Here is a 27436-nt window from a genome sequence, read left to right on the forward strand (position 1 = left end):
GTGTTGTGAAACTGATGAAGATGTTTTCTTAATTTGCAGGTGTTTTTCTATTTGCATGTGTTTTCTTCAGTTGCAGCGCGTTGAGCTCTCTCGGCCACCGTACCTTACAGCACATCTATGTCTCAACTTTATCATGTTTTTAATAGCTTTAGTTAAATTATTTGCAGGTTTTCTTTTTTTTTTTTTTTTGGTAATCTTTGCTAGCATGCATCATGGTTTTAGAGCGCAGTGCAGAACGGGATCCTATTGGTGAGCTGTTGACCTGTCAAATAATTGCAATATTTACTTAATCCAGAAGGTGGCAGCAAAGATCTACTTTTATTATTATTATTTATTTATTAAATCTTTGACTTCATTTGTTGTTTGTACAGCTGATGGAAAAATATGTGGTCATGCAACTTAACTTATTTTTCCATCATCTTCTTCATTTTTATGTTAACCCAAAATATAAGCAGACCAAAAGATTTGATCAACTAAGGCACTTAGTATTCTTTCTATTCAGAAACAAATGTGCTATACATGCAGTTTATCAGTTATCACAATACCACATATTTATAATTTAGCACTGAACTCAGTTTTCCGTAAATGTTTGGTGAAATGATAACTGCTTGTTCGTTTTAAGAGCATGAATCCCAAAGGCTGCTTTTACATTATTATAATGTAGGCCTAGCTAGAAATACAGAAGCCACTTCTCTCTTTCCTGGCAGACGTCTTTGGGTTCTTAGGAGAATGAGGCTGTCTTGATTGTTTGTTCCCTATAGTTTTATTGCTCATTGCGGGAGCTGAGTCTGCAATGTGGCCCATAACCATGCTGTGAGCAAAGCCTGTAAACACACCAACAACACCTTGATGAAACCGACTGAGGCACCATCAGTAGGCTATAATTATTACCAGGTGTTAGGTACACCACACCTCTCTGCCATAGGCTAGCTATAGTGTATATCAAAGACAATATGCACTAGCCTATGCAATTGAATGATCATCTGTAAAATATTACAAATAAGATTGCTACATACAAAATACGTTTTTAATAATAATAATAAAATAATAATAAAAAAACAACAACAGTCCAGATCGTATAATTTAGTGATTTTTTTTTTTTTTTGCGTTCTTCAGATAAACTTAGCGTTCGCTCGGAACAGTTTTGTCAGGGAAAACTATTTTACTTTGGCAAGCGAACACAAAGTTTCTCAGGTATCTATTCTCGGAAGAAAAAAACATTTTTTAGAGAACGCAAAAGTTGAATGAGCAAATTTTCTATTGGGAGTTTCTATTGGGAACGCAAAAGTTTATTATTTCGGGAACTAGGCCTTACTGCTATTAACTGTCATTACTGTCCTCATATTAATACTTTTAATAGTGCCTCTAAACTGTTACACGAAGTTCCGAAAACAAACATTTGAATAGGATATGTCGACTTTCCGTAGGGCATTACATTTTCTTATGAGAATTGTGCTTGAAGTTTTCATATTTGCTCTCAAAAGTACTGTTTTTATTTCATACCCCTGCTGGATTAGAGGAATATGAACAAAGACCGTATCTGAGGGGTTTGTTGTTGATGTTTAAAGGGGGCAGGCCATGCGGAGGGACTGAATACTGAAGGTGGGTCAGTAGAACAGATTGCTGCCGATGCTGCTGATGTCGCTGGTCGACAAACAGCAAGTGTTCCTTCGCGATAAATGTTTGTCAGGTGAATAAAGCCTACTAATTCGGCTTTATATTGTTTTTAACATATAATAGTGTGATCAAACCAAGAGGATATCGGCCATGAAGAACTTGTCGGCTGTTCCCTTGTGCGCTCGAGCGCTTTTCTTGGCTCAAAGTGAGTATCTGATTTATCCTGTTGAAACAAAGTTACTGTTGTTCTTTAAGTTTGATCGTGTTTCTATTTACATTGACTGCTGATAGAATAACGGATAAATGATTGTTTATTATGTAGGCTATTTGAACAGACTTCTAAAAATGTATAGCCTCATTTTGGATTAAATACATCAAAGTGTGATTGTTTGTGTGGGAGGTTATACAAGAAACATGTCAGGTTATTCTCCCCTCACCTGAGTGTGTATATCTTTGCATGTCTCTTGAGAGTTATTGTACATGTTTGTGAATATTCTCTTCTGTTTAAACGTTTTATAATGTCATGTAATGGGTTTTCAGTCTGTATTTTGCACTGTTGAGACCCAGACCCAAATGCTAAAACCAGCTGGCGCAGATAAATTCAAACCTGTGTCCAAAACTGATGACTTTGTTTTTGAACTAAACCAAAGAAAAGGTTCTGCTCCAAACAAACCCGAGTTGCATGACATGAGCACCAAAAGTAAAGCACATAAGGGTAAAAAAGCAAAGGAACTATAATTCTGGAAATTCTGTCTAATAAATTCCTCAATGTGGCATGGAATTTTCTTTTCTTCAAGAGGTTTATCCACGATGGCTTTGTTAAAGTCTCTGATGGTTCACCAAGAGCCGAAGTTTATTCTTTTTGAGGTCTGCACTGAAAACAGAATGAATCAAGAAAATTCCCCTTACCTAACACATTGGTCCTAGAATTGCATGTTTAGAACTCAAGAGTGATTCAGTGTGATTCACTTGACACAAACAGTAAAGACATAAGGTTTTATTTAAAGCAAGTGAAGATGTAGGCCTTTTATTTAGACATAGGCCTACTCATCTTATTGCAGATTGAGTCAGCATTGTAATCTTATGATTAACCTTTTTTTCTTTTTCTTTTTTTTAGTTAAGTCAGGCCCCATTGGCAATTCTTTATTTTTTTTAATTTGGAGCTTGATGTTTCATGGTAAACTAACCCTTGTTTGAACTGGACCTGTCTTTGCCTCCATATTAACTTCTAAAAGGATTTGGTCCGTACACTGACTTACTGAAGTAAAATGCTCAGTATACTTACTATATTCTCTATCTTGACCATACAGCTTAAATGAATACACTTGACATGTTATTATAGTTTTTATTTTGAGTGGAAAATCCCATAACATTATGATTCTGCACACCCAGCACAGGTCTGTAAGACAACAAAAGTCTACTATATTTTAACTCATGTAAACAAACCTTGGCTACAAGGCTTTTAAATATACCCAGGCCTGACAAACAACACTGCTCAGAGTTTTCTACTTGGCTGAGATTAGGAACACTGGAGGTTTTTTCAGGTGTAGAGTTATTTATGAAATCATTTCCATCATTAAAAAATATAGTTATTTATTTATTAAATTATATTCAGTTCCTTTGTAGCTGTGTTCCATGAATGTCATAGAAGAACATCTGAGCCCCGACTTTAGACGTAGAAAATTGAACTTTTGCTGCAGAAAGAGAGAGTGAGACAAGTTTAATAAAATTCATTTTTAAACTTATTTCATACCCATTCTGATAATCTGTTCAAACATTTTGTCAAGTTAATGGCATATTGCATGTTTATTGTAAAAAGCTTAAAGAGAAAGTTCACCCAAAAATTGCAATTGTCATTGTTTACTCACCCTCATGTCCAAACCTGCTTTTTGAACACAAAAGAAGGTATTTCTAAAATATCCCAGTGTTTTTTTTTCTTCATCGGATCCAGTGTTGTTTGGACCCGAACATTATTTAAAATATTCTTCTGTTCCACAGAAGAAAGAAAGTCTCACAGGTTTGGAACGACATGAGAGCAAGCAAATGGCACAGAATTGTAATTTTTGGGTGAACTGTCCCTTTAATTTGAATGAAGAATGTAATATGAGAAAGACATAGAAAGCGAGATGCAGTTTTGTAGGTTCACATTCTGGTGTGCAGGTGTCTCTTTGCCCACAACACGTTAGTGTGAATATGAGTGTGCGTCTGTGAATGAAATATCCGTACGGACAAGCCGCTGCATTTCAAAGTGCTTCCTCAGCAGATTCCAAACCCTTGACCCTCTCCCTCCACCTCCTCTGCCTTTCGCTGTGATGTTTGCGGTTTCTCTGGCTTCTAACACATCCTTATTACTGCCTTTCTATTGCCCTCAGGATTTGCTGTGCATTCTCAAAAGTATTTCCTTTAGGCCTATTCTCATTTGACACAAAATCATTATGACATGCAACAACCCTCAAAGACCATAGAGTTGAAATCCCATGTGAAAAAAAAGTATTACTGTGATTTTTTTCTTTATTGTAGAAGTTTTTAAAAAGTGTAATATTTTGTGCTGCCTTTCAAAGGAACTGTCTATTGTGCAGACAGTGACAGATGACAAATAAACCAACCCATTTTAAGATAAATCTTTTATATTTGTAGCATGTTGAAAAAGGAAGCACAGAAAATGTTACCACTTTATGACTATGGGAGTGGTTGGATTTTCCCAGACCCTCTTAATGCAAGAGTATCTGGGACCGTTCAACCACTCCCTTAGTCTTAAAGTTCATAAAATTCTGTCATTTACTCAACCTCATGTTGTTTAAAAAAAAGTTTATTAAAAGTAGTCCATGTGCACTATTTTCCAAATCAACTGAAGCCTTACGATAACTGTGAAACATGCATGCGAGTCATTATTCCCTGATAATATTCCAATCCAGTGAGCTGTAAACTGCTGATTCAGTGATTCATTTGATCAGATTTGACTATTTATTTGTCGATTGAATCAAAAAAGGAATTGATTTGTTGTCAACACTTACAGTAAGGATCAATTTGTTAACATTGGTAATCTACATTAGTTACCATGAACTAACTATGCAAAATACTTCTAAAGCATTTAATAATCTTAATGTTAATTTCAAAATGTACTAATACAGTATTAAAATCAAAAGTATCTGTTAATATTATTCAATGGACCTGAGCTGATATGAATTAACAATGGCAGTTGTATTTTTATTAACTAACATTAACAAAGATTAATTATTACTGTAACAAATGTATTGCTCGTTAATTTATGCATTTACTAACGTTAACTAATAGGTCCTTATTGTAAAGTGTTACCGATTTGATTATGAATCAGATTGTTACTTCTCATGAGCATGTCAAATAGAGCTAGGGCGAATGTCGGTTTTCTTTTTTGGTGAACTGTTGATTTGAACTTCAACTTGACAAAAATTTCCGTGATTGAGAATATTATGGGTTTAGGTAATATCTAGTTAAATATTTATATTCTAAGTCTAAAATTTACTTTAGATTACAAAGGAATGTTTTATTAGCCGTGAGTGTTTTGACTCTTCTTGTAGACGCAAGGAGAGGTGTTTATTTCTAAGGGTTACAGACTCAAACATCCATAAATAGTCCTTTCAGACATAAGTGATGCAAATTCAAAATGTTGGTGCTACTCGTTTTTTCCTAAATGCTTGCTGACAAAGAGCAAACAGGGAAACTTGCATGGCTTGGCTGTCACTGCATTCCTCTATCTCTTTGTGCATTACTGTGTATTTGTGTATTACTGTACTATTACTTCATATAAAGCACCCAGCCTATTGGGTGCTGCGTAGTGCCTGCTGCTTTTTGCAAGCTAATTATAAACAGTGATTTCTGAAAATAGTGATAATATATCTGGTCTTTAACGTAGTGGGATGAAATTCATGAGGTGGCCTTGATCAGCACTGTTTATTCAATCTTAACTTGTTTTTCCTGTTTGCTTATTTTTACAGTTCTGGCTTCCTTCCTCTTCAGCCCTGGTAAGTGCATAACTTGAAGCATACAAATATAAACTTTAAACAAAAGTGTATCAAGCACCTCACATAATGTCATAATTATCCAAAAATATACGCAGCTCAATTCAAAAGTTTAAGGTCAGTAAGATTTAAAAAATAAATAAAAAATACTTTTTATTTCAGCTAGGATGCATTAAAAATGACAGTAAAGATTGTAAACATTGTTACAACAGATTTCTAGTTCAAATACATTTTCTCAAAAAGCAGTAAAAAACATTGATAATAATAATGATGATTCTTGAGCAGAAAATTGGCATATTAGAGTGATTACTGGAAGATCATGTGACAAGTGTGAGTAATGATGCTGAAAATTACCATCACAGGAATAAATTACGTCTTCTTTCAAAAGCATTCAAAAATCTTAACGACCCAAAACTTTTGAACATTATCTACAGGACTGAGAATGCTGTAACTACTAGTTTACTGCTGCTGTAGCAACATAATGGTTTATAACAACAGCACTGCTCCATTTACTATAAGTAATCACATATGATAGTGTTTTTCGATCATTAGACCTAATCTGTTTTCGGGAAACCTGCCCTTTGTGTCTCAGCGCTAGGCCAAATCGATGGCAGTGGCGTGGTGGTGGCCATGTACAATATCAGCGCTCCCCAGGGATCACAGGCGATATTGCAGTGTCATAGTCAGCGCATGGTATGGACCCAAGACCGCCTAAAGGACCGCCAACGGGTAGTGCACTGGGATTTACTTCGTACTGGCCCAGACCATGCAATGGAACGTGTTTTAGACATGTTTTCTGCTGGAGACCAGCGCATCTACAATGGCTACAACCAGGGACGCATTAACATGCCCAAGACTGCTTTTAAGGATGGTAACTTCTCATTGGTAATTAAAGGTGAGATACTTTTTGGCAACACAAATGTTACTTAATAATATCACAGTTAATCATTCTCTCTTTATGTATGTCCATTTGGAAAACTCTAGAAACTGCCTAACAACCACAAGAACACTTTAGCAGCCACCTAACTTTCAATCCCTTCAAACTGCTCAAGTATTAAAAAATAAGACCTATATAACTTTCACTCTTCAAAATAACCTTCAAACTTCAAAACTTCCAGGCAAAGCCCCATTGTTCATTAATGAATGCATTTTGTCTGGGTTCCTTCATACAGATGTTGTAATGAGTGACAAAGGTATCTACTCCTGTAACCTGCATCATCATTACTGCCACCTGTATGAGTCAATCAAAGTTCAGCTCAATGTCACCAAATCAGGTTGGTAAACTCGCTTCATATTTTAGAGATTTTTGTCTGGCTATTCTTGGCATTTAACCTGCCTCTTGATCAAACGGTTCAAGTTCATGCCAAATAAGGAGCTGTCTGACGATTAAAGAATGGAAAGAATGTGAAGTCCGTTTGAAAAGAAAGTTTTGCCCTCTCCTGTTCATCTCCATTCACCAACTTTAAAAAAAAGATTTAAACAATAAATTGCATATATATATTGTTTATTGTTTAAATATATTTTATATGCAAATGCATGTATTCAATATTATTAAAACACATAATATATATCTGTTTTGTTTTTCATTTTTGCTCAACAAGGTGCATTTATATGATCAAAATACAGTAAAAACAGTAATATTGTGAATTACTATTACAAATTAAAATATTGCACTTTCTTTACTGCACTCTTTAATAAAAGTATTAATTTCTTATATTTTTAATAACTTTTGAACAATAGTTATATATACATACTCGTATATGCATGCTCAGACACTGCCTTTGCAATTCTGAGGCCAGTTTAGTTTCAAAGAAACTTTGCAAAATAGAGCAAAAATAGACAAGGTTTTAAGTCTAAAATGAAAGTCACCTAACATTAACGTCTTGTTTATTGAACCGTTGTATACAATCAATAGGCTATCACATTTGCAATTGTGCTGATATTTGGGAAAACAGCACTTTATTTCCTGTTATAAATATTAAAAACAAGAACTCATACAGGGACATTTTTGCCCCTTATATCTTGATTTTTGGTAGACATTTTTATTAATTTTGGTAGCATTTTTATTCATTTTGGTGGCACTTTTTCGAGCTCAAGCAGACGGAGGCCCCTTCTGTTGCGAGGCCTGTTTCAAGTGAAACATACCGTGTGTGCTGCATACTCATCCAGCTTTGGTTTTCTCTCAGCACGTAAGGAGAGGCGGTTCTGGGACGGTCAGAAGGCTGTGTATGTGGTTCTGGTGGGCAGCACAGTGGTTCTCCCTTGCGTTAACCGCCGGCCCATCTGGACCGAGGGCAACAGTCAGGAGGACCAACAACAGGTGGTGCACTGGGATCGTCAACCTCCAGGGGTCCGACATGACCGCGCCGATCGACTCATCGACCTGTACGCTTCTGGTGAGAGGCGTCACTACGGGCCACTGTTTGTTCAACAAAAGATGAACATTTCTGCCACAGCATTCTCGCAGGGAGATTTTTCTCTGATCATCTCAGACATCCAGCTCCTAGATCAGGGGCTATACTCCTGTCATCTCCACCATCACTACTGCGGCCTGCATGAGAGACGCATCTTCCAGCTTTCCGTGACCCCTCAGATCCCTCAGATCCCTCAGGAACCCACAGATGAACCTCAGTATCTTCCCAATGAAGACCCAAGTAAGAGAAACACACACTTTTTACTTCATAAGACACTACTAGTAAAATAATTGCCAGTTTTGTACACACCTGCTTTTTCTTTATTACTATTTTCAACATTTTAGAATTATAATATGGTATGGGAATAATTTATTTAAAAGAAAAATCTCATCATAAGCAGCATAAATTCAGTCAAGCATAAATTCAACTACCCTGCCAACATTTCATGTAGGTGTTATATGGGCTTGAAATACGGGTCCTACACGGGTTTATCCATGGGTTCTATGTCCGCCCTATCTGAATAAGCCCCAGTATGGACTGTTGTGGATTTTCCCCCCTAAACCCAACTATCTAGCGTCTACAAATCGACACTTAATAAATAAATCTGTTGCGTCTACTCATCGACACAGAGCGTCTACAAATCGACACTTAATAACCTTTATACTCCAGCTCTTTGCGTCCCTAACCCTAACCCTAACCCTAACCTTACCCTAACTTACTTGCCTCCCTAAACTGACCTGCTGTGCAGCAGAAATTAACAGACAGACATCAGCAAATGTCCTCTAAATGCTTTAATAACGGCCAGGAGAGTCTTCGAGCAGTTCTCAGAGAAACTCTCCCAAGAAGAATCAAGGCCGGAGGATCTCAGACAAATTCCATTGAGAAATCCCACCGTAAAACACATATACAACAGTTTTTATAGAATCGAGAAAACAAATAAGACTAACATGTCACCTTCAATATGATTGGTTCAATTGGTTCAAAAGCCCCAACCTTTTTCCTCTGTCACTGGCACAAGCAAACTCTGTTTTAATGATGACTTCATTTGTTAATCACAAGATTCTAAAAGACTGTCTAGTTTCATTTCCCAAACTATGTTATTTTTACATACATACATACGCACACAGTCAAAGTTTTCCATTGGTTTTGTCACAGTACATCCTGTTCAAATTGTTAGATGTTAAAGTTATAAGGTTAGATGTTAGAAACATGGTTAGTTTAATATACAGTTTAAAATTTCCACGACAGGACAAACCTATGTAGGGCCTATATTTCAAACCCATATTATGTCTACATTGGCCCCACCATTAAATGTTGCCTGGGTAGTCATGTACTGTCTCAGTCTCACAGCACACAAGGGATTTTCCAGGAATTATCCCAATTTATCACAGAAAAGTTGCTGCTGTCAGGAATTCTTGTTTGTTACTTGACTCGTTATGACTTGTTTGCACCTTCAGATTCCAGTAAATATTTTTTGTGTGAATGCATCTCTGTAGTTCATAAAGCATACCTGTCAACACTCCCGTTTTTCCCGAGTTTCTCCCGTTTTTTAGCCCTATCTCCCGGACCCCTCCCGGTTTGTTATTTCGCCCGGGAAACTCCCGTAATTTGCATGGCCCAAACTCCTTTATGAATAATCGGACCAATATGTTTGTCTAATGTTGACCAGTTGCCAGATCTTGTATTAAATTAAAATATTAATATTCACACAATCCACACACCATATACAATTTCAACCCGTTTGTCACCTCAACCTGGCAACCTATAACCCAGTTGCACAGTCGCGGAAAGTTTAACCCGAAAGCGAGCCGATAGACATCCAACCTAGACCCCCTGGGCTAGGGAGTTCTCCTGATTTAATTAGCCTTTCTTTCTCTGTTGATGTTCTTGGTTTGTCATTTGCTCGTATTTACAAGAGAAAGAGGCAAGGGTTGATGCTCATTACTGGTTTAGTCAACACTTGTTTTACAGAAAAGTTTTGCATACTTGGTCAGCATTTATTAAGCCAAAGAAAAAACACTCACCACACTGGAACTCCAATTTTGTTTCTTCTAAATTGAATCTGTATTGACTAAATGATAAACATATATTTATGAGAAAGAAGAGTAGGAGAAATGGATGTAATCACAAGGCATGAACTCAAACAAACAGTCATGACCTAAAATAGTCTGAGGTACGTCTGAAGATCTGGTTACCCTGGTGTCTGGGTTCACGTTCATTAAAATGCAGCAGTTTTCTTTTTTTAAAGCTCATTCTTCTTTTGCTTCAAGCATGCTTCTTTTTCTCTCATTTTTTTCCTCGCTCGCATTCCACTGCTGCTCCCTCTCCCACTGTCACAGCTCGCTTTCTCAGTTTTGAGTTCTGCTCTGGTTCGGATCATTCGATAGCCATATGTTTTCCTTTGAGGTACTGCCAGGCAGACAGGAGCAAAGTAGGATAAGAAAGTGCTTTTTTACTTGGATAAGATGGGGAGGTAGATGATGTGAACTGTCTGGGAGATACAAATAAGAAAGGAAATACACGAGGCAGAGACGAATCAATGCATACTTTTAACAGTGACAAAGAGAGTTGGGTAAAAGAAGGGTGGGGATTCTGCAGGGAAAAAAAGCACTAATAAGAGAATGTGGGAAAGTCATTTTCTATGGTAAAACTGTTTCTACTGGACCTTAGACTACACAAACCTCAGTGGAATCTTGTGGATAATCACAGACTTTTGGGCAAGAAAGAAAAGAGCTAAACACTTTCTGCACTGCTGAATTCATTATTAACAACTAAATATTTCTGCATTTGCAAAAAAAAAAAACCTTTGGGCATCTGCAGTGATGCAGTTTTACACTGTGCTGTTTTGATTTGCAGTGTGAGTGTCTGTATTTTGTTTTGTTGTCAGTTTTGTCTTGTCTCTCTTCCTTGACTTAATGGGACAGCTTTGACATCATTAATCACCCTCATGTCATTTCAAACCATTATGACTTTTTCTTTTTTTTGTGAAACACAACATTAAAGCTTTAAAATAGATTAAAAAAGCAGTATAAAAATATTATCAAAATAGTTCAAGCAACTTACGCACATTATTAAGAGTATTATGAAGCCGTATGATAGCTTTTATTTTTGCACACTCCAAAATTTGAGTCATAAGTCCAAAATACATTTTAGAGCAAGTACATAACCAGCCAGTGTCCAAAACTATCTGCTTGCCTTAGCTCGATTCAAAACGTTAAGCTTGTAATACTGTTTTTAATTCCAGTGGTACTGGTGGATTTCCGCGTGAAATTCGAGCATGTCTTTTCGTCATTACGTCACATCTGTACACATAAAGAAGGAGTCTCACTCTCGGCTAGTAGGCTAAATTGCGTGTGAGAATGTTGGAGGTGGAGATTTATTGCTTTTTCTCATAGCACTTGATATAATTAAACTTATCAATTTGATGGCGGATCCAGAAAGGTTCAAACCACAATCACCTGTGACAACTGGAGATTCACCCGTTGTAAAATGCAAAAGACTTTGTTCGGACTTCTATTCGGAGTGGTTACGGGAAAAAAAGAGACTGCAACCGGGCCCATGCGAAAACAAGGATAAATATCGGAAGGGCATTAAATGTAGTCACACAGTGCTGATGTTGTTGACATTAACAATTTGAGAATAAAAGTATAATTTGCACGGTTTGACGTGATATAAGAGATCGTTAGATTTAATCAGCGTGATTTACTGCAATGCTTTTTTTCCCTTAGAAGGTCAGAATAAAAGAGGATGTTACTTGTTCAGATTACATTTTCTGGTGAAAATTCTTATGTCGGTCATACTTCCAAAAAGTAGAATCTGTGATTCCGAATGACAGTATCCACACCGGAGCGGTGACTGACAGCCGCACATTCTCCTCAAAACATTGGATTCATCCGCGCTGTGCCGTGCCGAGGCACAATCCATGTAAAGTTGATCATTCCGCGAATAACTGCAATTGCAGATTTCGAACAGAGATGGCGACAAAGAGGAAAAACTACGGACTGCAGCTTTAACTGAAAAAGTCTCACTGAAAAAAAAATCTCCTTTGCATATTTGTGAAATGAGTAGCAATGACCATTCAACGAATGAATCATTTTGAATCATTCTTTTGATTATCTTTTTTAATGAATCGGCCAGTCTGGTGAATTCACACCAGTCTGAATTATTCGTTCATGAGTTTTCAAGTTCAAATGATCCATCTGCAGTAGTTAACAGCTCACTGGAGGGGAAGATAATCAGTGAAAATGACTCAAAGCAGAAGCACTAAACAAATCGTGTTATGCTTTTAATGATGATCGAATGTTCATTTGTGACTAAACTATTCCTTTAAAGCGTCAGATTTCCTCAAGACACCCTTAGCTGTGTTTTGCTAAGTTGTACAGTGTGCACTGCAGCCTGTTTACAAATGCCAGTCTGTTTGACTTCCAAGCTTTTAACTGTTGCTGCTTCTCTTTGTGGTTTGACTTATTTATCTGCTATTTTTTCCCTCTTCTGTTTCTTAAATTTTCCTCTTGATCTGTCTTGCCTGTGCTGTGCTCTCTCTCTCTCTCACACTTCTCACTTATAGTCTTCTCCTTTTTTTTGGCCATTCTTTCTTTTTAACCTACGTCTTCATCCTTTTTGGAGTTGTTTTGGACAGCGTCTTGTTTATCTGCAGGAAAAGGGAAGTTTGCTTCATCTGTAAAGCATCTGGCCAGCTGTAGCTAGAGCTCAACATTAGACAGTGAGCCATGCATAGGGAGGAGACTGTTGTAGATTTAGGTCAGCCCACCCTCAACATCCCCTCATTCCCCCTTTAACCTTCCCTCAACCCGTTCTTAAACCAACCGAAATGTGTCAGTCCTTTTCTCTGTTTTATCTGAGCATGAAGAAAAAGACAACTGTCTGGATCCAGCATAGCCATTACATAAAGTTATTTCCTTTTTGGACTTTCCATAATTCTGTTTATCCTCTTATAGTCCAAAACTGTTTTAAACCAGGTGGTTCCAATCATGTAAATCACTCGCTTAAAGCTTTCACGAGGATCTGGCATATCAATGATTGTTTAAAAGTTGCAAGGTTTGAGTATATTGATGTTCCCCTAAGGTCTTTTAAGCAGGAGAGTCCAAGACACGTCCCAGTAGAAGTCCTGATCTGGATTGTTTGGCCCATAAATGCTTGGCTTTTATCATGAGCCCAAACTCAATATCATCATAAACATGACTGTTCTTGAATACAGTCAGGAAATAGTAAAGATTGTTTCTCAAGATCTGGGAGATGTCTTGTTTCTTTTGAGCAATTATTATTATTTGTGGGTCCGAAGCTACAGTAAGCAAAAACATATCTTTGCAACATAACCATAAATAACTGTTAGGGAAATACTATTGTGAAGAAGCCTCCTTTGTGGTTTACCAGAGGTGAAAAATACAGAAATGAATGTATTTCAAAATTTTGTAGTTGCCATTTCAGAAAAAAATACTTTTAATAAAGGTAACAACAACGCAATATTGTGACAAAACACACTATATTGCTCTTTAGCACGGCTCTAGACTGCCAGTAACCAGTCATATCCGGCTTTTTATGAGGTCTTTTGAAAAACGAGGGTAGAAGATCCTTCAGCTGTTACTGATTACAGTAATCCACCATAAGATATTAGCCCGTGTTTCCTTCAGTGCTGTGGCTTCAAACATGCACAATAAGAAGTAAAGATTGAGATTACAGGGCAGAAACTGTTATTCACACAGGTAACAATTACTTAATGGGTATGTTTTAAGCAGTAGTAGGCAGAATTTGCTTGTTCTCAGAGAGAATTTGTGGTACATTAGAAAGATTACATTTCAAATATCTGTATTTGGGGGTATTAACATATAAATAATATCAATATTAATATTATTACAATTTAAAATAATTGTTTTCTATTTCAGTATATTTTCAAATGTAATTTACTCATATGCTGGCAAACCCTAATTTTCAGCAGCATCCTTTTAGTGTCACATGATCCTTCAGAAATCATTCATGCTTTTCTTATTATTATCAATATTGAAAACAGTTGTGTGGCTTAATATTTTTGTGGAAACCGCAATTTTTCGATTCAAGCATTTACTTGAAATAAAAATATTTTGGAACATTATAAATGTCACGTTTGATCAATATAATGCATCCTTGTTGAATTAAAGTCTTTTAAAAGTCTTACTGACCCCAAAAGGTATATATATATATATATATATATATATATATATATATATATATATATATATATATATATATATATATATATATATATATATACAGTATATATATATAGCTTTTATCAACCATGAAAAAATGATATAAAAACTTCATAGCAAAAAGATCTCTAGAAGCAAGAATATCTCTCTGATTTTCAGCTATGGGTCTTTTGCAAGATCCAAACATAATAGTGTCTGAGTGATTTTCCACATCTCATAATATTTCTTTTCTAAGAACTATGATGTCATATTTAGTCATCTCCTGTCGTCATTTTAGGCTGCGTGTCTTTATTATGTCTGTATCATAGACGAAGTGGTGCAACTTTGGCTTATTTATTTAATATAAAAAACATTCTGTGGAAGCAAAACGGCAAATTCACTCAATAAACTAAACCACATAGTACCTCCCCATTTCCCCCCATTCCTCCCTCTGTTTTCCACCACTCTTCTTATTTAAATCCATGTTTTACTGCCAGGAGAGGGAAAAAAACAGTGGATCTCATTCTGGCTGAAAAACACGTGGCAGTTTCCGGTCTTTCTCACAGAATTTTGACTACAGTTAAAATAAACAAGTGCACACACTATGCTGCTGAAAACCAAGTATTTACATTTGCATATAATGTTTTTGTCCAAAGCAACTTAAAATGCATACCTTTAATGCATTCTATCTTTATGTGGGTTTTCTGAGAATCAGTCATGACCTTGTGTTGCCAACATCTCTCACCTCCAACATCTGTTCAGCCCTAGCGCCATCTGTGCTGATTCTTCAGTTGTCTTCAGTTGACATGTTGTAGATATCCCTATAAATCCAGCTCCAATGAATATCTGGAAACTTTGTTTTATAATAAATAAATAATCTAAAAGTATATTAAAGTACAATTCAAAAGATCAGTTAAGATACTCTTCAATAGGTTTATTATTTGCTCTGTATATTTTACTTTTAATATATATATTATTACTTTCTTTCACTGTTGAAGTTATAGTTTTGTTGTTGTTTTGGAGTTTGGTATTTCAGTTATTTTTCTCTGAAAATTTGATTCTGTTTAATAGCAGGTTAATCATTATTTTTGTCATAATGTACATACTTTTTTGTAGTATTTTATGTAGTATATTTAATATAGTATCCATATGTAAACTAATGTGGAGCCGAATAAAGTAGCTCAGGTGCTTGGATGATAATGATCTAATTTTTTTTTTCAACTTAAGGCATGAAGTCAGAATATGATTATTTCTGTAATATATCTCTTTCTGAAGTGCTGAGATGTGCTTTTTCACAAAGGATCTGTATAGCCTTAAACTTAAGCTTTATAGTAACACAGGGCCCTCTGCTGGTTACTGAAAATGACAATAAGGATCAAATTCAAGGCCAAACTCTTGATCATTTTCTCTTTTAGACACCAATATGGTGGAAGTGCCGCCACATGTCATCAACGTCATCTTGCCAGAGCAAAGGAGTCACTTCCTGCAGCAGCTCGGCTACATCCTGGCAACTCTCCTCCTACTGGCCCTTATTGTGTTGGCTATCGTTCTCCTCACATGTCACCGGAAAAGACCAGGTTTTTACCTTTTATTGGTCTCTTCCATCTGTCATTTTGCATTTTATTGCTCATGTCTTAATTTGTATAATGTAACCGTGGTGAAAATAGCTCATTTGTTGCACCTGAAATGTGTCTTTCAACCACATTATTTGACCCTGGATCACAAAACCAGACGGGTATATTTGTGGCAACAATACATTGTATGGGTCAAAATTATCGATTTTTCTTTTATGCCAAAAATCATTAGGATATTAAGTAAATATCATGTTCCATGAAGATATTTTGTAAATTTCCTACCGTAAATATATAAAACATTTATTTTTGTGAGTGAATGCAGCACAATCACGAACATCAGTGGACAACTTGATTGTGCTTGATTGGTGATTTTCTCAATGTTTCGATTTTGTAAATAGTTGTATCTCGATCAAATATTGTCATATCCTAACAAACCATAGATCAATGGAAAGCTTATTTATGCTTATTTATTCAGCTTTCAGGTGATGTATAAATCTCAAATTCAAAAAATAGACCCATGTGACTGGTTTTGTGATTTATGCTGCACTTGATTTCATATTTGCAGCTAATTTGTTTTTTATAAAACGTAGGCCGAGATTTTGATCCACGTAAAGTTGAAAGCCCACCGCTACCGACGGTGACGTATGTGTGAGTACCCACTGATGTTAAAATGCCATCTGTGAACATTAAGCATCAGCTGTCCTGAATAAAACATCCACTGTCCTGGTGTGTCATACATCTAGGGGCCACACATCATGTGTTAAGAAAGAATGTGAGGGAAGCATCCCAGAGGTGAAGTCTAGCAACCAAGAGGAGACCAAGTTGGGTGAGTTTACATCAGATTTCCTCTCAAAATGCTGCACCACCTTTTAAAATACTTTTTAAAAGATTTTTTTTCTGTTTGTCTCCTCAGACTACAAGAACAATCTTCTGAAGGAAGCTGAAATGTCCAAACTTTGCTCCCCAAAAGCCATTGACCTGGACAGAGGTAAAATCGACCCGATCATGATTATTTTCTGTCGTCCTTGTCTGAGAGGTTTACAGGCCTAATATGTAATTCACATTGAAAAATAAACCCCAAACTAAGTGCATGAAGACAACTAGACACCAGACAACTAGTTATCAAATGTGATTCCGTTCATACTACACATATACCCTCGTTCACAGGTTCATATACAAATATTCAAATTGCATTCATTAACTACAGACTTTTACTGTACATTGTTAGTTCTTTTAAACTTTCTATTCATCAAAGAATCTTGTATATAAAAAAACTGTTATAAATAACAATAAATGTTTCTGGAGTGCAAAATTATTGTGATATTTACAAGCATATTAGAATGATTTCTGAAGGATCATGTGACACTGACAAGTTATTTTATATTGTAATAATGTTTCACAATATTACTGGTTTTTTTGTTTTGTTTTTTACCAAATACATGCAGCATTGGTGAGCAAAAGAGGCCTCTTAAAAAAAAAAAAAAAAAAAATCATACCAACCTCAACATTATTTCTCTGCAGAGATGGAGAAGCCATCTTGGAAATAAGCGGTACATTGCCACTGGCTGGTCCAGGGGGAGATTTGGAAATCTGGAATTCATGGAAGAAGAATGAAATATGGAGAGGCGACAATATGGCAATGAAATAAAACAAAAGAAGGAGAGAAGGACACAGTTGTATAATTTTTTCTGACTCAAGATCCTCTACATTTTTGGCTCTTGTGAAGCTCGCTGGAAGCACCAGAGTCTCATCACCAGCAGTATTTTGGACAACTGATATATCAGACTGATGGCAAACAACTGTTTTAGAGCACTAAAATGACAAGCAAAAAGCTTAAAAAATGCAAGAATATAGTCTGCATTTTTTTTTTACCGAATTTGCCCAATGCTGCCACGCACGCTATGAGTGAGAAGTAAACGCACCCAGAATTATGTGTCCTGAGTGTCAAAATGTTTATATTGGTGTGAGATTTGGGCAATGAAAGGTTGAGGAAGAAGGAGGAAGAACCTTGTTCATTGTGGAATCCAAAAAATGTAGAACAGTTTTTTGGGTTTTTTTTTAAACTGATTTAGTAATTAAATCAGTTATGGCCACAAATATTGCAGAAGCAATTGGTACATCACAAAATGCATTTTTATTTTTTGTTCATATTTTTCAGCTTCTCAATAGGTTTAAGCTGTGCTTTCTGAAAGCTACAATTCATAAATCTAGCATTCTTTTATGCAGACACCTGAATACCTTTACTGTATTATATGAACAGCATGATTATTAAAAGGTACTTTTTTGTTCTTAATGAAATCATACTTGGTAGACAGTTTAGACAAAATATTTCATATTGTAAGTCTTCATAATATTCTAGACCAATTTAAATCAGTATGTTTTCTCATTTTGATATTCTTTTCCTCTTACTAACTGTTACCACTAAAAAGCTACATTCCCTTTAATGCATAACATTTCCTATCAAAATTATCTGTATTCTGTCATCTAGAAATACTGTCTGTTATCACCTTTTTCGTGTTATCATTTGTATATTTTCATGTTTGCTTTTTTTCATGTTACAAACCTTACTAATTGCTTTTGTCACGGTTTATTTGAATATTCTTGCATTTAATGTATTTGTTTTCATCCATACTGCTCTATGCTAACAGGCAGCTTTGAGGTCATTTGCAACAAACAATTAAGTGTGAAACTGATGCTAATGCATCAAGGTAACTGTACAACATGAAAATGATTTAATTTGAACAGTTATTAAAGGTACACGATTTAACTTTTGGCCCTCTAGTGGTTAAGAAAACCCTGCATTTTGCGGAAGAACATTGTTTTGGTTGTGCTTTGCCTCTGCATGAATGTGCAGTTGAATATGGTTCTTTCTCATAAATAAAAAAGAGATAGATTATCCTACTGCTCATAAAGCATTCACTGCTAAGAGATATAACCAGTTTAGATGGAAAGAAAAGCCAAGCCGATGTTGATTCTTGATTTATTACAAGGTCTGTTGTGTTCTCTTTTTTCCAGCAGACTCTCCTCTGTTCTGCTTTTTTTAAATGGGTGATACACCGGAGGTTTCGAGATTTAGCGTGCTCCATGTCAGCCTTTCTTTCTCATTGTGACAACAAAAGTAGCTCCCACACCATACACGCGTCAAAGTAGCCAGAGCAACTTTTCTCTATTTGCAGATATGACAAGACACACACGGGTGAGTGTATGTATGCAATTTCCCACGAAAACCATCCCACTCGGTCTAAAATATAAACACTTATAATAGGCTTACCATAGTTAATCAAAGACAAAAATAAGTTTTGGAAGAAGGACTGATGATGTATTGACTCATATAAAGGGTAACTCGCCAAAATGCAACCTAGGGTCTTTTTGTTAATCTACCCGAGGCAAACTTTCGTTTAAAAGCATAATTAGAATGGAAACTCCACTTTTAAGTTTGACCGTATTTTCGTTTTCGGTCAAATTTCTTTTTGAATGGGAGTGCTTGGGGCACTTCTATGAAAGCATCAAAAATCGCTATTTTTAAAACACTAAGAAGGCTCGACACAACACGAAACTTTGCTCGAAGTATCACCAGGGGCTTTACACATGAACTCGAGCATTGAGAACATTGTTTGTGTACACAGAGTTTACTAAAAAGAAAGATTTTGAACAACTCACTGTAGCTGTGTCCGTCGGCATTTTGTCAGTCAAAAATAGTCGATCTCCGAATGTGAATGAACTGACTCTGAATTTTAGTATTGCTTCTTATATGAGCATCCTTTTTCAAATACAAGGTCAATATTGATTTTCACTAACTACAAAACAACAAATTATCCGTGAATTTATATGGAACTAAGCTTTAGGAGCTTCTTTACTCTCCTCCCTGTTACGTTGCATTCGGAGATCGACTATTTTTGACTGTCAAAATGCCGGCGGACACAGCTACAGTGAGTTGTTCAAAATCTTTCTTTTTAGTAAACTCTGTGTATTCAAACAATGTTCTTCTCAATGCTCGAGTTCATATGTAGAGCCCCTGGTGATACTTAGAGCAAAGTTGCATGTTGTGTCGAGCCTTCTTAGTGTTTTAAAAATAGCGATTTTTGATGCTATCATAGAAGTGCCCCAAGCACTCCCATTCTAATTATGCTTTTAAACAAAAGTTTGCCTCGGGTAAACATTTCTAGCTTTCTCAAATCAGTTATTCACTGTGTACAGATATATATATATATATATATACAGATTATCAAGGTGAAGCTATAAAGCAATTCTTGTGGCCATTATGATGATTAAATGACACTCAGTCACCCTTTTAATTTCCTTAAAGGCTCCAAATAAGAATGTGTCGATGTCACATTGATTGAGGTTCCAAGAGGAATTTGCTGGGTAGACTACGGTGCTTTTGGTACATGACGCCACAATAATGGATACTTGATTATTCCCATCCTGAAGCGGTTTATATTATTGATGATTTAATTTTCCAGTTCACTGCAAATGTTCTCTCATTCAAAGCAGAATAAAATAAACACAATTTAACCTCTGGATGATCTTTTGCATGTGCCAGAGCATTTAGAACATTTTTGATGCTGGACATGAACATGATCTCAAACTAAATCTCAAGTAGGCTACTTGATGTTTTTGAAACTGGAAATCATTGGTACAGCCACTTGCTCATTCATGATTCAACAAAAATACAGGAATGTCTGATGAACTGCACTTTAAAATGCTGCAATGTTTTGACAGACATTTCTTATCATTTTACCACGAGTCATATCAGTGCTGTCAAAACAATTATCTCAGCCATCAGAACAGATTTGACTCTTGCCATGCATGAATGCAAAATGTCTACCACATAGTTTTTTTTAAAGATAAAAATTATAAACATAAAAGCTGGGGTAAATTAATTAAATGAAACAATTGAATTAAATCAAATTTTCTATAGGAGAGATTGACACAAAGGAAATATTTTTTTAAGTATTTTAAAAAAAAATATATTTTCATTTTTGTATTTATAACATTATACTTTGTATTTTATTACATTTGCATCAAACGCTGATGTGAGGGTGTTTCTAAAACAGCGTCTATGACAGTAAAATTGACGTCTTTCTCTCTTCTGACTGCCGTTATCAATCTCTCTATTTTTTTCCTCTTTTTGAAAGTTGTGAAAACACTTGAGAGGCTTTCTTTTGATATTTGTCAAAAATAGACACAAAAATATATTTAATGTAGTCGAAGTTTACCAAACTATGACGACTTCCGCTTCTGAGAAACCTGGAAATGTGAAAAGGGTCTATTGTGTATCACAATTAATAACTTTCTTGCTGACTTGACTTATACTGAAAAAATAAAGCTACGTTTAAATTCATTCGTATGTTCCATTTTAACTCTTAAAATTCGAAATTCCATTTTTTAAGCAGTTAATGAATTTAAAGAAGCACGTTTATTTATTTTTTATTGAACAAAGACCCGGAGTCCCAAATCAAAAACAGTACATTCATAATCTCAAAAGTAAAAAGTTTGTAATTAGCAGAGAAAACTTTTTTTCCAGAAGTCCTCTGCACGTTCAAAAAACAAATGTGGTATTGTTTCAAGAATACAGTTGCAGAATGCGCACTGTGAAGAGATGTAAATTAAACTAAGAAAGAAGAGAGTTACAGGGATAGTAATTATGTAGAACTTTAAAGTAAAGCTCTTTCCACTTAGGTAACAGAAACTTATTAATGCCAGTCCATATATTAATACAAGAAAGAGAAGGATAATTTCCATTTGAAAAAAGCTTTGGGATGACAGCTGATTTTCCTAATAAGGAATTTTTCCTAATAAATACTTCTTTTTTTTTTTTCATTTGACATTGGAAAGCTCCAATCCTCCAATAAATAATTGGGGCAATTCACAGACTGATACTCTGCAGTAGGCTATGACCTAATTATTTATTTTTTATTTAAACGTTCCATTTTAATGTTTCCGGTTCAGGTCTTTTGTATGTGCTTCGTTTTACTGTTTTACTCAAGATACCTTCAAAGGAGCGATCAAAGATGAACATAACCGATGTCCATCGTCGCATATGTAGATTGATAAATATAGGCCTAAGGGATTTTTTTTTCTTCTTTCACAAACATTCGGATATTAAAATTGAATAAAATGCCAACAATAAACCTACTAGGTTAGCAGATCGCCGTCATTTCATACCGCTGTTAACACTTTCTCCAACAAGCGAGTGTGATGAGACCTGTTTACCTGTTTGTTGATGATGAATCCAGACTGAGAGTGCATTGCTTCTGTCTACCACGCGATGGCGGCAGTGCGCAGGAGAACGGCTCGGATATTCCAGGCTGATTCTCTCAAGGATGTGAACCTTTCCTTCCTGTTTCAGTAACACAGGCAGCAAAACCTCCGCATAGTGAGCTGCAATAGATATCTATCAGGCCTCCATAATGGCAGTGTACTTATCCATAGCGTTACAAAGTCGCTTACTTCACAGCTTCAATCGCGCTAAATGCGTGATTGTATTAATTTAGCATCCATTATTATAGACATTTTATTTATTGTCGCCGCACGTCTGGAAAGGCAGCATCAGGAACACGCGCCGTTCTTCGGCAATTGTTCCCACCATATTCTCATGGCGGAGACTAAAATCATTTACCATATAGATGAGGAGGAAACTCCTTATTTGGTGAAACTGTCAGTGGCTCCAGAGAAGGTAACTTTGGCAGATTTCAAAAATGTCCTCAGCAACCGACCGGTTAACAGCTACAAATTCTTCTTTAAATCTATGGATCAAGATTTTGGGTAAGTGAGATGATGGGAATTGTCATTGTATTCATTCATTCATTGTATTCAGTCCCCGATGCGACTGAAGCTGTCATCGTGGCAGAGATGATTTGTCATCATTGGCACCTGCCTGTCATAGTGATGGCTGTATCATCTCCTCCTTTGTGGGATCAGCATCAGAATACAGTCATGCTCTTAGCTGTTAAATATGCTATAGCACAACATACATCTCTTTGCTTCTTGCATTTGCATTTTGAACTGGTTTGTTTGCATGGTAGCCGAAGTTTGACCTTAGCAAGAGGAGGGAAAACACAACGAGCAATAACGGACACTTGTCAATAACAGGCTAACAATGTCATGATTCTGACTTATTTTCTGTCAGCTTATGAAATCTTGCTTTACAACCTTGCTAAAAACAAAACAAAAAAACATCACAAGCTGGATTGCTAGTCTCTCAGCTTGGCCAGGGCTGGCCTGTTGGCTGGTTTTAGAGTGATTTTCCAGCTGGTCAGACTTGGAGACCATCTTAAACCAGCTAAGACCAGCAGACCATGAGTAACATTATCCTCTCGAATCTTGCCAGAGCTGCCTGATGTGATTGTCATCCTCTATGAACAGCGGGTACTTTCCACAAATAGGATACAAAATAGTGCATAAGTAGTTTTTTCTTCTTCTTTTTTCATTTTCAACAAATGGTCAGTGAAAAGAGAGCGCCTAATTCTGAAAATGAAATGTTTGACCTCATGACCAAATTGTTGTGTATAAAACGCGGGCACTACTGAATATGAAGATTTCATCCATAAAAATGTGTTTATAATGGTTATATTTTTACTGTGATTAATTAAATATCAATTTATTAGATTGTCAAAAAAAATGGGACATTGTCAACATTATGAGTAAATTATTTTATACAGTCAAGCAGCTTTAATGCTTTACAGTGATAACATGGAATTGATTCAATGATACAAACAGAGTTTACTTTGGCAGAGCAGCAGCTCTAAAAGAAAATAGTGTCATTGTTCAGCTGAAGTCAGTTCAGTGTTGATTCAGTTCTGTTGAAAAGATCATCATTTCATCTATAAAGCAGTTCTGCGGAAAACAGTGATGTCATCGTCCAGCACAGTTCACTTCTTATCGAATAGTATCAGTGCTGTTAAATCAGTAATATTGTTAAATATTAAGTGTACCCAATTAAGCATGCTATGGCAACAGTGGCAAGGAACCCAAACTCCATCAGGTGACAGAATGGAGGAAAAAACCTTGGGAGAAACTAGGCTCAATCAGTTCTTCCCTGGCCAATGAACGAACACGGTGTGATTATGATTCAGGCTGCATCACAAGTCAGAAATCAGATTGTATATCAGTAGCATTCAAATATTTCATCCAGTTCCTTTTGCTACGGTCGAGAAGGTCAAGACCACTGAAGTAGGACAGGGTAAAATCCCCTGAAGTACATATTTGTGAAGTCTGTGTATCCCCTTGGACTATTGTATTATATAGTTTGATGCCTTTTATCAGTCCCAGTCTTTTACAGTAGCTGCTAGCACCTATCTGGCTTCATTTATGTGCACTCAAAAATCTATTTGTTTTTAATGTAACTTCAAACCAGTATACTCAGATCCTGATAAAGATACATGGCAAGGACTGTTGCCTCAGGCTGTTTATAGCAGAATGCACCATTAGATCCTCATTAGCTAACAGAAGGTCATTAGCTTACAAACTGTTTTAAAAGTGGTTGATTATTACTCATTATGTCTCCACTTGCAGAGTTTACACCAGACTTGGGTTAATTATTGTTTTCTTTTTGAAACCATTAATCAGGCATAATGATGTAATACTGATTGCTTTTACCAACTGGCAAAATCTTAAAAACTTGTGTTTCATGGTATTATTACAAAGTTCTGTCATGAAACTCTAGATGGTGCAGGCATGTGATTCACAGATTAACTTGACCATCATAGAGTGAAAGTTTATCAATTGCATGTTTTGTCTTGCCAATTTACACATTCAAGCGATTTTAAACCATTTACAAGCAAGAAGAGGCGAAAGAGAACTCAATTTGGTACTTGTGCGCTGTTATTTGTGCGCACACACACAGTTTCAGCCTCGTTTCAGATAGCGTGCGAACTCCGAATTGATTCCTCTTTCATGTCTCCTTGCTCTTGAAAGGACACATACACAAAACTATATCAAATACCCATGTCTGCAAGTATTTTTTGTAAAGTCGTTTTAGTGTTTTAAGTGAACATCAACAGTTGAGAAAGAAATCGGATGTCTATCATTATATTGGATCTGTGCATTTGGTCTTAAAGTGACAGCTGCCTATAAATAGCGTACATGCTGCTCTCTGTCATTAATGTTAATGTAATTAATCAAAGAACAAAACCCAGCTTTAACAAAGATTAATCTATATTTAATTTATACAGTGAACACTATAGTGTTATTTTACATTTATTACATTTCTGTACCTGAATACTAATTAGACCTTACTTTATTTGTAACTTTGTTATTTTGTGTTTATATGCCTGTAATTTGTGTTTTTGTTCTTATGTTATTACTGACTGTTCACTTGTCTTAATAATGTTTGAACTTTAGTTCGGCTTGTCGTTTTTGCTGTGGTATTGAAGTACTTAAAGTGTGCTTTAAGTGATAAATTGAAAGCCAAGTAAAAAAAAAAGAAAGTTTTTGGTGTCTGAAAAGGGATTTTTAAAAAAACGTAATATGATCCGAATCGTGAGTTTGAGTTTAAAATTGCATAAATATTTTGCCTTTTATTTTATTATGGAACTCAGGCCTGTTAAATCTTTCTTAGACATCTGACTTGATCTTTTGAAAAATATAACAAGTCACTTAAAGTAAATAAAGTTTTTAATCATCATCATCATCATATTTAATTTTTTGGGTGAACTAGGCCTTTAAGGTTTTTGATTGGCTCCATATTTGAATGCCATTTGTTTTTCTTCAACAAAGTTAAATAAACGTTCCTATTGAAACACTCACTAGGACGTCATGCAAATGATTTTTAAGACTAGTTACATCAGTTCTTGTCTTACTTAAAGGGATAGTTCACTTTGAAATTAATTTTTGGTATGTTTTAGCTTACCTCAAGGGCATCCAAGATGTAGGTGTCTTTTTTTCCGCAGTAGTTTCAATTTTGATATTTTTAGGTCAAACCGTTCTTGTCTGTCAGTCATATAATGCAGGTCTATGGTCACGGTCTCAAAACACAAGCACAGAGTCCAAATTAAAACAATTCCCCGTCGTCCAAATTAAACAATTCCCCATCGTAAGTACACATTGATGGCCTGAGACACGAAACGAGCGGTTTGTGTGAGAAAACGAACAGTATTTATATAGTTTTTAGCTCTTATACGCAGCCATGTCGAAGTGATCTGATCTGACGTGTGCGCAGACTGGTGCATAGATATATACACACTAGATGTCGCCTTGCCTACGGCAGTTCATTGGAACGAATGTCTTTAAGGCGACATCTATTGTATATATCTATGCACCAGTCTGCGTATTGGGGAATTGTTTTAATTTGGACTCTGTGCTTGTGTTTTGAGACCGTGACCATAGACCTGCATTATATGACTGACAGACAAGAACGGTTTGACCTAAAAATATCAAAATTGAAACTACTGCGGAAAAAAAGACACCTACATCTTGGATGCCCTTGAGGTAAGCTAAAACATACCAAAAATGAATTTCAAAGTGAACTATCCCTTTAAGTTTGGGCATCTTTGCATCACAAAACCTTTCTCCTTTTTCATGATGAGAATTTCCATCGCAAAGTACAGATTACTACCTAAACTGGCACCAACATCCTCACTTAATCTTTTCATTTACATGTAAATACAGTACACGCTCTCTTTTCTTAGGTAAATACTCTTCGTTCTGTCAAATACACATTATATATCTCAATATCTTTTTAGGTTCTTAAACTTTTCTTTTGGTTTCTTCTTTTTAAGGCCATATAGTTCAGTCCCAGTGATATGGGAATGTCATTGTGGCTCCTTGTGCAAATTGTTGAATTTGATAGACTTTCAATGGTCGAAAACCAAATGTGGGTCAGTTTGCATACATCTGACGTATTTTATTTAAAGAGGACTATCTGAATAACAAATAATGTTGAAAAAGAAATGTACCCTTATTATTCATATAAAAGCAATAATGTCAATCTTGATTTTTGAGAGTCAAAATATACATTGTTATGAAGAATAAGGAAAACATGGCTTTTTAGATGGTGCAATACCTTTATTTTACTTTTGCATTTTAGAAATGTACATCTACAAAGCTCTGGGTGTCAATTTATCCTTTGAATGTCTTCTTCTTTAGAGTAATACTGTCTACCATTGGTGGTTGAATGAACATAAAAATGCCTGGATTGTGGCTGACTGGTAGCACTCATCAGCACTTCCTAGCCCCTGGAATGGTTTGGAATCGGAAGTACCTACTTTTGTCATTAATGACACAAGAACATCCTGCCTTATTATTCCTCTCCTCAATGCTGCCAATATACTGTACCACTTCTTTTGGTGCACTGCAGCAATGTACTGTCCAAGCACATGCTTCTTGTTGGGCAGATCTTCAGGAAACTGGACTAAAAGTGCCAGTGGTGTCAGCAGAAATGAAAATAAAGGGCTTTTCACACAACACTTAATCCTGGGTTATCATCATTCCAAACCCTGGGTAGAGGTACGTTTCATACTTGTAATTTAGAATTTATCCAATCATGACTGTTGACACTGCAGATTTTTAAATAAGGACATCAATCCAAAGTTTATGAATGTACAATGTGAAATGTCATATACCCACAGTTGTAATTGATAACCCCAGGTAAAGTATGAGCAGTGTGAAACTTGAAATATGATTGCCTCAGGATTCCATTGACCCAG

At 35.9% G+C, this 27436-nt stretch overlaps 2 protein-coding genes across 2 annotated transcripts in view; both read left to right on the plus strand.

Moving 5' to 3' along the window:
• The first annotated feature begins 1582 nt into the window (after positions 1-1582).
• On the plus strand, positions 1583-20309 carry mxra8a (matrix-remodelling associated 8a). Its single transcript, XM_082155181.1, has 10 exons — positions 1583-1822; positions 5592-5618; positions 6208-6510; positions 6788-6889; positions 7802-8269; positions 15630-15791; positions 16379-16436; positions 16532-16614; positions 16702-16776; positions 17310-20309. The coding sequence occupies exons 1-10, from the start codon at positions 1768-1770 to the stop codon at positions 17333-17335; spliced, it is 1359 nt and encodes a 452-aa protein (XP_082011307.1). The 5' UTR covers positions 1583-1767; the 3' UTR covers positions 17336-20309.
• Positions 20310-21987: 1678 nt separating this feature from the next.
• The window catches only part of dvl1b (dishevelled segment polarity protein 1b), a 35028-nt gene continuing 29579 nt past the window's right edge, over positions 21988-27436 (plus strand). The window contains exon 1 of the mRNA XM_082155182.1: positions 21988-22556. Within this exon, the coding sequence (XP_082011308.1) occupies positions 22264-22556 (293 nt within the window). The 5' untranslated portion in view covers positions 21988-22263. The remainder of the gene's footprint in view (positions 22557-27436) is intronic.

This window comes from Leuciscus leuciscus (genome assembly GCF_965113295.1).
Source record: "Leuciscus leuciscus genome assembly, chromosome: 23".
Classification (NCBI taxonomy): domain Eukaryota; kingdom Metazoa; phylum Chordata; class Actinopteri; order Cypriniformes; family Leuciscidae; genus Leuciscus; species Leuciscus leuciscus.